This window comes from Erinaceus europaeus, chromosome 10 (assembly GCF_950295315.1).
Source record: "Erinaceus europaeus chromosome 10, mEriEur2.1, whole genome shotgun sequence".
Classification (NCBI taxonomy): domain Eukaryota; kingdom Metazoa; phylum Chordata; class Mammalia; order Eulipotyphla; family Erinaceidae; genus Erinaceus; species Erinaceus europaeus.
This window is the reverse complement of record NC_080171.1, coordinates 103,529,784-103,543,057: the sequence shown is the minus strand read 5'-3', so window position 1 is coordinate 103,543,057 and position 13,274 is coordinate 103,529,784. Positions and strand designations below refer to the sequence as shown.

The window sequence follows — 13,274 nt, the reverse complement described above, 5'->3', positions numbered from 1 at the left end:
TATTTCTTTTCTTTTTTTTTTAAATATTTATTTTATTTATTTATTCCCTTTTGTTGCCCTTGTTGTTTTATTGTTGTAGTTATTATTGTTGTAGTCGTTGTTGGATAGGACAGAGAGAAATGGAGAGAGGAGGGGAAGACAGAGAGGAGGAGAGAAAGACAGACACCTGCAGACCTGCTTCACTGCCTGTGAAGCGACTCCCCTGCAGGCGGGGAGCCGGGGTTCGAACCGGGATCCTTATGCCGGTCCTTGTGCTTTGCGCCACCTGTGCTTAACCGCTGCGCTACAGCCCAACTCCCACCCTTTCTATTTCTTTCATTTTATTTTATTTTATTTTTTTGCCACCAGGGTTATCGCTGGGGCTCGGTGCTCACACTATGAATCTACCATTCCCGACAGCCACTTATTCCATATTTTTTCTTTCTATTTTATTTAACAGGATTGAGAGAAACTGAGAGGGGAGAGGAGATAGAGAAAGGGAGAGAAATATAGACACCTGCAGGCCTGCCTCACCGTTCATGAAGCGTTCCCCTACAGGTGGTGAAAGGGGGCTTGAACCTGGGTCCTTGCGCATGATGATAGGTATAGCTTATCTGGGTGTACCACCACCCGGCCCCCTTCTTTTCTTTTTCAAATTACTTATTTACTAATGAGAGAGGAGAGAGAGAGAGAGATGGAAAGAGGGAGAGAGAGAAACAACACTCTGGCACAAGTGATGCTGGAGATCAAACTCAGGACCCCACACTTGCAAGTCTATCACTCTATCCACTGTGCCAGTACTTGGGCCATTCCACTCCACCCCTTCCACCTTTCTCGTGTGAAACCCTGAAAAGCCTTAGCAGTAAAATAAATATAAAACAAACAAACAGAGGCCAGGCAACGGAGCACTTGGTTGAGTGTGCATGTTACCATGTGCAAGGACCTGGGTTCAAGCCCCCAGTCCCCACCTGTAGGGGGAAACTTCCTAAATGATGAAGTGGTGTCTTCTTTCTCTCTCCCTTTCCATGCCCCTCCCCGCAAATTTTGTCTTTATAAAAGGGAAAATACAAAAAAAAAATAGCTCCTGGGAGGCAAAACAAATAATAAATAAATAACCATATAAATAAAATAAGTGAGACAGCTTCTCTCTAAGGAGCCCCTTCAGGCATCAAGTAGAAGCCAGGAAGAAGCTATCTGTCTCCTGGGTGGGGAAGGGCTGGGCTTCCTTGGCTCTAGAGGCTGGAGATGGGTAGGATGTGGGGGCTGCTGAGGCAGGTACCTCAAGCTGTCCTCAGGAGTGAAAAAAGGACTTCTCACTACATAGGACACAGCAGCCCCCAACTCATTACCCACCCAGTGGATGGGAGGGGCACTCAGGCAGGGGCAAAGGGCAGCCTGACTCGGGGGTGCTCCTTATATGTGCTGGTATTGTATGGACCCCCACAGAGAACACCCCATCATTACATCTGACATCATAATGGCCCAGCTCATGAAAAAGTTGGGTCCACTGAGGCACAACTCAGTTGGTGAATAGAAACAGCCATGGGAAGTCAGGCGGTAGCGCAGCGGGTTAACTGCACATGGTGCAAAGCGCAAGGACCGGCATAAAGATCCAGGTCCCAGCCCCAGGATCCTCACCTGCAGGGGAGTCATTCAAAGGCGGAAAAGCAGGTCTGCAAGTGTCTTTCTCTCTCCCTCTGTCTTCCCCTCCTCTCTCCATTTCTCTCTGTCCTATCCAACAATGATGACAGTAATAACTACAACAATAAAATAACAAGGGCAACAAAAGGGAATAAATAAATATTTTTAAAAAATTTAAAAAAGAAACACGTGTGGGGAGGAGGGCGGTAGCGCAGCAGGTCAAGCACACATGGCGCAAAGCACAAGGACCGAGCCCCCCCGCCCCCCGCTTCCCACCTGCAGGTGAGTCTCTTCACAGCAGTGACGCAGGTCTGCAAGTGTCTATCTTTCTCTTCACCTCTGTCTTCCCCTCCTCTCTCCATTTTTCTCTATCCTATCCAACAACAATGACAGCAGCAACAACAATAACTGCAACAATAAAACAACAAGGGCAACAAAAGGGAATAAATGAATAAATATTACAGAAAAAAAAGAAAAGAAAAAGAGACAGACGTGTGAAAGGTACAGCTCAGGAGGTGGCACCATGAATAAGGAGCTGGACTTTCAAGCATTAAGTCCTGAGTTTGATCTCTGGTATTGCATGTGCCAGAGTAACGCTCTGGCTCTCTCTCTCTCTCTCTCTCTCTCGCTCTCTCTCTCTCTCTCTGTAACAAATAAATATTTTTTAGAAGTATGAAAGGATAGGCCGGGCAGTGGCGCAGTGGGTTAAGCACACATGGCACGAAGCTCAAGGACCGGTTCAAGGATCCCGGTTTGAGCCCCGGCTCCCCACCTGCAGGGGAGTCGCTTTGTAAGTGGTGACAGGTCTGCAGGTGTCTATCTTTTTCTCCCCCTCTCTGTCTTCCCCTCCCCTCTCGATTTCTCTCTGTCTTATCCAACAACAATGGCAGCAATAATAACAGCAATAACAACAACAAGGGCAATAAAAATGGGAAAAATAGCCTTCAGGAGCAGTGGATTCATAGTCCAGGCACTGAGCCCCAGTGGTAAGCCTGGAGGCAAAAAAAAAAAAAGTAGGAAAGGAGAGTGGCAGGGGAGACAGCATAATGGTTATGCAAACTAGTCTTACATGCATGAGATTCTGAGGTTCAATCTTCCAACCACCATAAACCAGAGCTGAGCAGTGCTCTGGTAAAAACAACCAATCAATCAACCAACACATTAAAAAGCATGAAAGAAGAGAACAGATAAAGACCTGGCTGTGTGAGAGGCTGTGTGGATTACAATCGGCAGGCAGTCCTGATGACACACCTCTGAAATACAGTCTCAGTTCAGGCATTGTTTTGGGTCAGATTTGAGATGCCTTATGGGCCCTGCACTGGTAGGGTCAGCAAGGACTAGGACCCTCCCTCAGGAGAAGGGCTCCCCCATCCTGAGAACAGACACTGAAAAGGAAAAAGGAGCCGTCTGCTCCCCCACTTCTGTCTTCCAGCTTGTGTGTTTTTCCAGCCCATCTTCAGTGGATCTTACCCATCCAGCCCTTGTCCTGCTCACTGAGTTGCATGCCTGTGTTGTTGCAATGTGCACCCCACCACCACATAATGTCATACTATACTTAAATGCAACTATTGAAGACCTTGAGTTAAAAAGTGAAACCTGTCAGGCCCAGCCGGGCGGTGGCGCACCCAGTTAAGGGTACAAGGACTCTCAAAGGATCCCAATTCGAGCCCCCAGCTCCCCACCTGTAGGGAGTTTGTTTCACAGACGGTGAAGCGGGTTTATTGTTCTCTCTCCCTCTCTATCTCTCCTCCTTTCTCTCAATTTCTCTCTGTCCTATTCAATAAAATGGGAAAAAAATGGCCACAGGAGCAGTGGGTTCATAGTGCCGGCACCAAGCCCCAGAGATAACCCTGGAGCCAAAAATAATAAGATAAAATAAAGTGAAACCTGTCCACATCAAGGGGGAAATTAGCACTTTTTTTTTTAACATAGAGAGAGAAGCAGGAGGGTGGGGGGGGAGAGAAAGATCACAGCACGGAAGCTTCTATCAGGCCCGGGTTCAAACCTGGGTCACACACATGGCAAAGTGAAACACTATTCAAGTGAGGTATTTCACCTACCCAGAAGTTAACATTTTGTTGAGAGAGTCTGATAGCAGAGTTCTCGCCTCCCCCCTCCCCCATGGGCAGTGGCCCAGCTCTTCAAACCCTCCTCTGCCATGGTTCCTTGCTGGAGTCAGATCTCTGCAGGGATGGTGATTATCTCCATGTCACAGATGAGGAAACTGAGGCTTGAGCCATGAAGGGTTGGACACCGAGTGCAGAGCTAGGGCTCTGACACCATGCATGGACATGTCTCTATGGCCATGTGGCAGCTTCCTGCCAGCTGTGTTCCACACTCATCATCAGCAGCTGGACATCTGCCCATGGCCAGAGCCTAAGGAACTGTCTCTGGATTGGGGAGGGCATAGGGCATCACTAACCAGGACTCCTCGGGGCCCCAGGTAAGATGTAATACCCCAGTCTTCCTGTCAGGAGGCAGTAGTAGTCAACCATCTAGGGACAAGGGAACACAAGCATGTCCTGTGCCCACAGAGCCCTCTGCAGCCCAAAGAGGGAAGTGGCCTGCAGGGCTACATGCCCTGCAGTCAGCAGCCGGCCTGAGGGTGGCCTGGCTCCGGCAGATGGGGCCAGATGTTTTCTGGCCCATAATCACCTTGCAGCAGGCGCTGGTTCAGCCATGTTGGAGAGCCCCTCCTCCTGGTGGTGTGACCTCATTAGTGTGGGGGAGCATGAAGGGGGAGCAGGAGGGTTCTCCAGGCACCCTCCCTAGACACACATACACACACACACACACACACACACACAGCCTTTTCTAGAGGGAACAGGCACTCTGAGTACAGACAGCTGGGTCTTCCCAGAATTATGAAAACCCCTTGCTTCTTACCCTACAGGCCACCACCCCTGATTTTCCCTCATAATAGGGGTTATCTGTCCCAAATAGCTTGTACTTGTTTTCAAAAGTGTGACTGTCACTACCCCAGACATTTTCTTCAACAGTCATTTGAGGACAAGAATAAATCAAGTGGATCTACGGCCCTGACCACCTTTTAAAACATCTCTGAGCTGACTGAACCCACACCTACTATTCACAGAACCTCTTCCTGGCCCCCTCAGCCCTAGATGGCACCTATGCTGGCCCTTCATTGTGCTGGCCTCTCACCTGCTCCAGCCTCAGCTGGGTCCCCATCTGCAGAATAGGCCCCTGTTATTCTGGGGTGAGCTGACACATTTATCAAAGACTGATATGCTGCATGTTGCATTCTTTCTCCTTCTCCTCCTCCTAGCCCCCTTTCTCCTCCAGCCCCTTCCTCCTCTTCTACCTCCTTCCCCCATCTCCTCCTCCAGCCCCTCCCCCATGCCCCTCCCCCATGCCCCCCACCACCTTGGCCAGAGCACCGCTCTTCTCTGATTTATGGTGCTGCTGGGGACTGAACCTGGCACCTTCCCACCTCAGGCAGGAAAGTCAGTTTTGTGACCACTCTGCGATTTCCCTGATGTCAAAGGCTGGCTTGATTGCTACCCCCCCCCCCAATCCTGGGGGAGATGCCCAAGGCACATCTGTCTTCCCCTTTCCTTCCCAGGCTCCTGAGAAGCCCTCATGCTGAAGACATCACCTGTGCCACTCTCCCCACCCCACCCCTACTTGTGCACCTAGTAAGAGGCACCCATGTGGGAAGAGACACATCCCAGACCTGTGGTGAAGGGGAGAGAAAGGCAAGGTGTTCACCTTCTGGGTGGTCCTGCTTCTTGAAAGAAAAAGCTCCATCCATGGACTTTTCTAGCACTGACCATTCTAGTAAAGAATTCAGGGCCACGACCGAGTGTGCAGCAGGCACAGCCTGGCTCCGGGAAGAGGGACCAGCCTGCTCGCTCAGTCAGCACCTTCCTGCCACTGGCTGTAGCAGCCTGAGAGGTCAGGAGTTGCCTCAAGGCATTAACACTGTTTACAGGGGGAGGACAAGAGACAGCTTGCTCAGTGGAGCACACACATTCCTGTGCTTGAAGCCCTGGGTTCAAGTCCTAGCACCACATATAAGCACCAAGGGTGGCACCAGGTGGAACAGTGTTGTGGTGCCTTTCCTCTTTCTCTTCTCTCGGTGTCTCTCCCATCTCTCTCTCTCTCTCTCTCTCTCTCTCTCTCTCAGAAAATAAGAGTGGAGAAGTGGCCGGGCAGGTGGTTCGGTGGTCATTCCCTGGCACCACGTAACAGTAAGAGCCTGGGTCGCTATGAAGTCCTACAATAGTCAAATTCTCCAGGAGGTTTGGGAGGGCCGGGGCTGGTGGGACTTGTGGTTTAGACAAGTCTTGCTGCTAAAGATGCCGAGCCTTGAAAGGCTGGGCCCTGTGCTGGCTGCTGCCTTCATGGTCTACCCCAGGTGCTTCAATCTGCCAAGTTCAACGGCACATTCCCAGAGGGGAACGCAAGGCCTCCCTGTCCATGCGTTGAAGTGCTGTTTCCCTCAAAGCAAGAAGAAATCTGCCTGCTGCTAGGTCAGAGGGCATGGCAGGAGCAAAGGTCTGGTGTGCCACCCCTGTCACCCAACAAGGAGCAGCTGAGTTGAGCAGAAACACGCCTGGTGATGCAGGGAAAGCAGCAGACGAGGTGGGCAGCTGCCAGACCATGAAGACTTCAAAAGGCGGCACAGGGGGCGAGATCCTGCTCCCCTAACCCTGTGCCACTGGTAGTGACCTCTTCAGCCCTTCCTAAGTGGGGCTAAATGACTGCTGTGTGGCAGCCACCTTCTTCCCCAGGACCAGGGTGCCACCACCTGCCTACCTTCCACCCACGGAGAAGTCAGCCACAGCGTAGTAATAGGACTGAAGCACCTTAGGGTCCTTGAAGATGTCATCCCCAAACGTGTTGAGTCGGTCCAGGGAGATGAGGAGGTCTGTGCTGGTGACCCATTCCTGAGGGAACAAGAGGGCGAGGAAGGGGTGCCACCAGCATATTCCTGAGTATTTGCTCCCCATAGTGCCCCCCCAGGGCATCTCCTGGGACACAGTGACTGGCTCAGCTTGAACAAACCTTAAGAATACTGGGAAGGGGGTGGAGGATAGATAGCATAATGGTTATGCAAAGAGACTCTCATGCCTGAGGCTCCAAAGTTCCAGGCTCAATCCCCTACCACCATAAGCCAGGGCTGTGTAGTGCTCTGGTAATAAAAAGGAAAAAAAAAAAAAAAAAAGAATTGCTGAAAAGAATACTGGAAAGGAGGTAAGGCAGTGATGCATCCGGTTAAGTACATACACTACAGTGTGTGCAAGGACCCAGGTTCAAGGTCCCCACCAGCAGGGTGAAAGCTTCACAAATGGTGAAGCTTTCTTTCCCTCCCTATCTCCCCCTCTCCCTCTCAATTTCTCTCTGTCTCTATCCAATAATAAGTAAAACTAAAAAAATTTTTTAAAGAACACTGGGAACACTGGTGTGTGTGTGTGTGTGTGTGTGTGTGTGTGTGTGTGTGTGTGTGTGTGTGTGTGTGTGTGGTCAACCTGAGTGCTAGATGTTTCCTGACTGTGCAGCTTTGGGGAGGTTGCTTAAAGTCTTGGACCCCTCATCTGTGAAATGGGCAGGGACTAGCGGTGAGCTCACGCAGGAGCTGAGACACAGTGGTCAGTGGTGGCACCACCCCCATGTCTGGCACATGCTCAGTGATTGGGTTGGGGGTGAAGCCAAAGCAGCCCCCTAGAGTCCTGCTGTGTAGGTCTCCTGACTTATCCCATTAGCTCCTGCATCCCTATTGTAGAAGGAAGTCGAGAAGGGACATATATAGGGACTTTCCCCCTGCTCAGTTGGGCTGGAGTAGGGCAAGGACAGGCTCCTCAGGGGTGAAGGATCAGGTTCTTACAGATAAGTCACCTGCCCGAGGTGACACACATCCCATTGGAACTGTGTGAAAGCAGGGACTTGGGGTCTCTTGTTCCAGCTGCATCCCCAGCCCCTAAGCCCCAGCTGGCATGGAGCTGGCACTAGATAAACACTACCAATGGCTGAGTGAGCGGCCTCCCCCTGGAACAGTCGTGAAGAGGTAGGGGGAGAACACACGTGAAGGCTGACATTTCCATCTGCCTGCTGCTATAATCAGAGGTAGCTTCAGCTGAATTTTAATCAGCATTTAATTCAATCCAGGAGTCCCTGGTTTAGCAATCAGACCCATCAGGGCAGAAAATGAGCTCCTGGCAACGTCTATCTTCTCATCCCAGCGTGACTCAGGCCTGTGGACCTCTCCTGTTCCCCCAGAACTCAGCTACTTGCCAGCAGGCTGCCTGGGGGCCCAGGGTCCCTGCCTACAGAGGCTGCAGCCTGGAGAAGGGGTCTAGACCTTGAAAACTTACTTGGGAAGCCCAGGACGCAGATGAATTTGAGTCCCTGCCACTCCCCCAATGTCACACACATTTGGAGATCTGGTTCTGACTTAAAGGTGTAGATCAGGGCCTGAGACTCTGAATTTATGAATAAGTGCTCCAGTTGTGCTGATCTACCAGCTTTTGGGGCAGCTGGGGCTCGAGGGGAGAAAACACACAGGCTTCGTGTGTCTTTTCTAAAGTGTCACCAAGACAATTCAAACCAACTGAGGCACCAGCTGGAAGGTGCAGCAACTAACTGGCTCTGGCTCAGGTCCTCATACTAAGCCTGTGAGCAGATGGGGAGACTGAGGCTCAGTGAGAAGTTTCCTGCCCCCAGTTTCATAGCTAATGCATCATAGAATTGGAGTTCAAGACCATGTGAGCCCAGGACTCCCACTTTAATTTCTTGAGTGCATGCCTTCCTGCACCTACCCCAGCACTGGCTCTCATCACAAGGGGAGGGGGGGCTTCTCCCTGCAGAGACCTTCTTCTGGGTTCCTGTATCTGCTTTGCTGCCTCTGATCTGCCCTTATCTGTAGGTGGCGTCAGTAGGAGGAGGGTCACAAGACAGCAAGTGGGAGTTTGGACAGAGGAGGGGGAAACTTTTTTTTTTTTTTTTTTGCCTCCAGGGTTATTGCTGGGGCTTGGTGCCTGCACTACCAACCCACTGCTTCTGGCGGCCACCTTTTTCCATAGTTGTTGTTATTACTGTTGTTGTTGCTGTTGTTGGACAGGACAGAGAGAAACTGAGAGAGGAGGGGAAGACAGAGAAGGGGAGAGAAAGACAGACACCTGCAGACTAGATTCACTACTTCTGAATCAACCCCCTGCAGGTGGGGACCCAGGGACTTGAACGGGATCCTTGCACTTTGTACTTTGTGCGCTTAAGCTGGTGCACTACCTCCCGGCCCCAGGTTGGCTTTCTTTATCCTTCTCTGACCTTCTGCCTGAGAACAGCAGTAGGGTCATTTCTGAAAAGGTCATTTCTCTGTCCAGGGAAAGCATCCAGATCACATGAGGCAACAAGTCAGGAAGTCCTGCTGCCCAGGGTCTCAGCAAAGCCTCTCCCCAGGGTGATCATGGGGCTGATGCCTAATTGTCTCCATATGATCTTTGCCCATGTCATCAAACCTGCGGGGCTTGGAGCCCTCGAAGGACAGATAGTCATTATAAACAGAATCACATGATGGCATGGGACCAGAGAGGCCTGGATGTGCAATCAAGGATTAACCTTGAGGGGGTCAGATGGTGACACACCCAGTTAAGCATATACATTACCATGTACAAGGACACTGGTTTGAGCCGCGACTCCCCAACCACAGGGGGGAAGAAGCTTCAGGAGCGGTGACGTAGTCTGCAAGTCTCTCTCTCTCCCCCTCCCTCACTTCCCAATTTCCCTCTGTCCTATCAAATAAAATAGAAAGGGGGAAGAAAGAAAGAAAGAAAGAAAGAAAGAAAGAAAGAAAGAACAGCCACTGGGAGCAGTGGCTCTGTAGTGCTGGCACTGAGCCCCAGCAATAACCCTGGTAGTAAAAACAAACAAATAAATAAATAGATAAGGACTAACCTTGACCAAAACCAGATTTGTTCCCCTCTTCTTCCCTGACAGGATTATGTCCTTGGAATGTTCTACTTGATTAGAGTGATTTTTATTGTTTATAGTATAATTTTCCTTATTTTAATTTTTTAAGGTTTACTTATTTCATGAGTGATAGCATCACATGGGTAAGGGGAGAGAGAGAAGTCAGAGCACCATTCCAGTACAGGCGAAGCTAGGCATGGAACCAGGAACCTCAAGCATGTAAGTCCTGCATTCTACCAGTTGAGTTACTTCTATGTTGTCTTCCTTCCTTTCTTTTGGATAAAGACAGAGAGACAGAGCCAGGATGAGAGTGAAAGGACACAGCATTGAAGCTTCCTTCATTGCAACAGGGGCTGAGCTTGAACCCAAGTTGTGCACATGGCAAAGCAGTGCACTATCCAAATCAGCTATTGTGGTGGCCCCATGGTCATTTAAAAAAATCATGTATTTATTTATTCTAATATGAGAAAGAGCTGTAGTGCAGCGGGCTAAGCACAGGTGGCGCAAAGCACAAGGACCGGCATAAGGATCCCGGTTCGAACCCCGGCTCCCCACCTGCAAGGGGAGTCGCTTCACAGGCGGTGAAGCAGGTCTGCAGGTGTCTATCTTTCTCTCCTCCTCTCTGTCTTCCCCTCCCTCTCTCCATTTCTCTCTGTCCTATCCAACAACGACAACAACAATAATAACTACAACAATAAAACAACAAGGGCAACAAAAGGGAATAAATAAATAAAATAAATATAAAAAAAAGAAAAAAGTAAAGAAAAAAAATATGAGAAAGAGACCAGAGCACTGCTCAGCTCCAGCTTAATGAAGATGCTGGGGACTGAATTTAGGACTTCAAGCCTCTGCATGAAAGTCTGGTGTGCTACCATTTCACATCTCCTCAGCCCATCAGTGATTCTGATTTCCTAGGGTTTTGTTTGGTCCCAGAGAGTCTTTGTCAACAGTGTGACTTACGGGGAATGGGGTGGGGTTCAGGCCACCTGGCATCAGCTTGACCTCTGGAAGGACTGGAGCCCAAGTCAGCACAGCAGATCTCTACTAAAAACCCTGGGGTCCAGGGTACATGCACAAAGGCTTCTGTGGTTTGAAAGCGGAAATCCCTGGGATCTCGAGGGGTCCGTGTCCTACCACTGGGGTTCCCTGTGCCTTCCCCCTCCCCACCTGGCATCTAGTCTGTACCTGGTTTCGGTCCCCACCCTCCACTTCCCCCTCCCCTGCTCCTCTGTGACCTGTAGCACTGGGCTGTCCTCAAAGTTGTAGGCGCTGGGCCGGCCCTCCAGAGTGGAGAAGGCCACGTTGCCCCCGCTCAAGGGCGAGATGTCGCTGAATTCCGAGGTGCAGAAGGCCACGCGCTCCTCCTGACCTGGCCGCAGGTACTGGCCCTCGGGCCTGCCATAGGTCTTCCAGCAGGAGGCGCTGTAGTACTGGTAGGGCTCCCAGGGGCCGCCCTCCCGGCTGCGCTTGTAGATGGCGAAGCTCTCAGGGCGGCTGGTGTGGAACTTGAGCCTCACGTAGGTGATCTCATAAGCCTTCCCTGCAGAGGGAAGACATGGGTGGGGAGAGTGAACACTGGGGAGTGGGGTGGGAGGTGTGGCTGGGGTGAGTTGTGTGTTTGCATAACTTATCTTGGATTGTCTGAGACTGTCTGGAGCTATCTCTAGGTTCAAAGAACGCCAGGAATCAAGAATGAGATGTTGCCACATCCCAGAGATCCCTGCTCCACTGTTAGAAGCCCTTTTCTTTACCATACACCAATGAAGCTGGCCTGAGGTGCCTTTGGTCTCTTTCCTCTCTCTCCTCATCCTGAGCGACTCAAATCCCTTGGGGTCTGGAGGCATTGCTATTCTGAGTTCCTCTAATCCAATCATCAGGCCTCTGGAACCCTCAGTTCTCTAGCTTCCATCCAACTTTTCTCCTGAGGCAAATTTCACAAGAGAGGCCTTTATCTGTTGGCTCCATGGGCTTCATGTCCCAACCCAACCCAATGTGACCACAATCCACTGCAATTGAAGCACTCTGGGCCCCTCACAGATGACACTCTTCCAAGTCACTTCCCACTGACCACAACCAGGGGACCCTGTTTGGCCTGACTTCTCAGGCCGCAGGTCACTCCTGGTTCCTTAAAAGTCCGCCACCCTGGCCCTCTAGGCAGCCCTCTCTCCTAGTCCTCCCTGGGAGTCCCCTCCTTGGGCCCCGCACTTCATTGTTTCCTCCTCCCATGGGTTCTCCTTTCCATTAGCTTTATTCCTGAAGGAAAGAGAAGTTCATGTAGGAGAGTGCTTCTGTGGCCCACAAAGTGGGTAAAGAATTAGACTCTCAAGCATGAGGTCCTTAGTTTAATCCCTGGCACCACGTGCACCAGCATGATTAGTTCTCTCTCCAATTAGTAAATAAATAAAAAATATTTTAAAATATAGAAAAGCCCTTTCCCCACTGTCTGAAATGCTACCCTCTGCTCTCCCTGGCCCACCTCCTTCAGAACAGGAGCCCCCTCCTCACAGCTAGGGGAAGGGGGCACAGCATAACAGCTGAGCTGCACACGGAGCGTGGTATACCCATCTAAACCCACTCATCTCATCGTGAGAATCGTTCGTTCCTCAGTCTGCATCCCTTTCAGGAGGTAATTCCTCAAGACCAGCACGTGGGGGGGGGGGGGCAGCGGCACGTGGTGGCACACCTAGTTGAGTGCATACCTTACCACGCACAAGGACCAGGGTTCAAGCTCCCACTCCCCACCTACAGGGGGGAAGCTTCACAAGCAAGGAAGCAGGTCTACAGATGTCTCTCTCTCTTTTTCTATCTCCTCTTTCCTATTCAATTTCTCTCCTATCAAATGAAAGGGAGGGAAAATGGCTACTGGGAACGGTGAATTCGTCATGCAGACACCAAGCCCCAACAATAACCTGGGCAACAATTAAAAGAAAAAAGAAAAGACCAGCATGAGCATGTAGCTTCTCTTTTGAAAACCTCTGTCACCTCACCAGCTACCAGTGTCTAATACAGGACTGACTGCAAGTCCTCGGATGACTGGATGATGGATGAATGGCCAACAGAGAGGCTTCCCTTTAAGTCCTACCACTATTAGTAAACTCTCACCCCTAACCCTCCCACCCATCTACCCCCATGGCTTCTCTCATCTTTCTGGCCCATGCGTTCCTGGTCCCAGACACCCCAGGAGGCCTACACCAATGTCATACCCACAGTCTCCCTTATGTACTTCTTCTTCTAGCGTTTGCCCTTCTTCCGTAGCCAGTCAACAGCGTCAGGTTGAAAGCTGTCAGGAGCTGCTTGTTGCTGGCTTTGAAAGTGACTGGGATCCATGGGGATTCAGTCGGCTAGGAAGGATCGTCAGTTTCCCCAATGAATGGGTACTCACGGGATGCACCATGGGAAGGTCGATCCAAAATACTAAGGAGCAATGACTCTAAGCCTCTGTGTAAACATCAGAGCCCATGTTAGCACTATAACAACAAAATGCTTAGAAGAAAGTACTGGTGTAAATCTTTGTGACCTGGGATGAGCAAATGCTTTCTTTGTTTTTACCAGAGCACCTCTCAGCTCTGGCTTATGGTGGTATGGGGGAATTGAACTCTGGGCCATAGAGGTTCAGGCACGAAATTCTTTTTGCATAACTATTATGTTGTCTCCTCAGCACTGGGCAATGCCATCTTAGATACATTATAAGCACAAAGGACAAAAAAAACTTTAAAATAATCTTT

At 50.4% G+C, this 13,274-nt stretch overlaps 1 protein-coding gene across 1 annotated transcript in view; it reads right to left on the bottom strand.

Moving 5' to 3' along the window:
* The window catches only part of LAMC3 (laminin subunit gamma 3), a 72,123-nt gene that overhangs the window by 45,105 nt on the left and 13,744 nt on the right, over positions 1–13,274 (bottom strand). Inside the window, exons 2-3 of the mRNA XM_007530323.3 lie at positions 10,785–11,089; positions 6,400–6,530 (exon numbers count right to left, since the gene is read on the bottom strand). Coding sequence (XP_007530385.2) covers positions 6,400–6,530; positions 10,785–11,089 — 436 coding nt within the window. The remainder of the gene's footprint in view (positions 1–6,399; positions 6,531–10,784; positions 11,090–13,274) is intronic.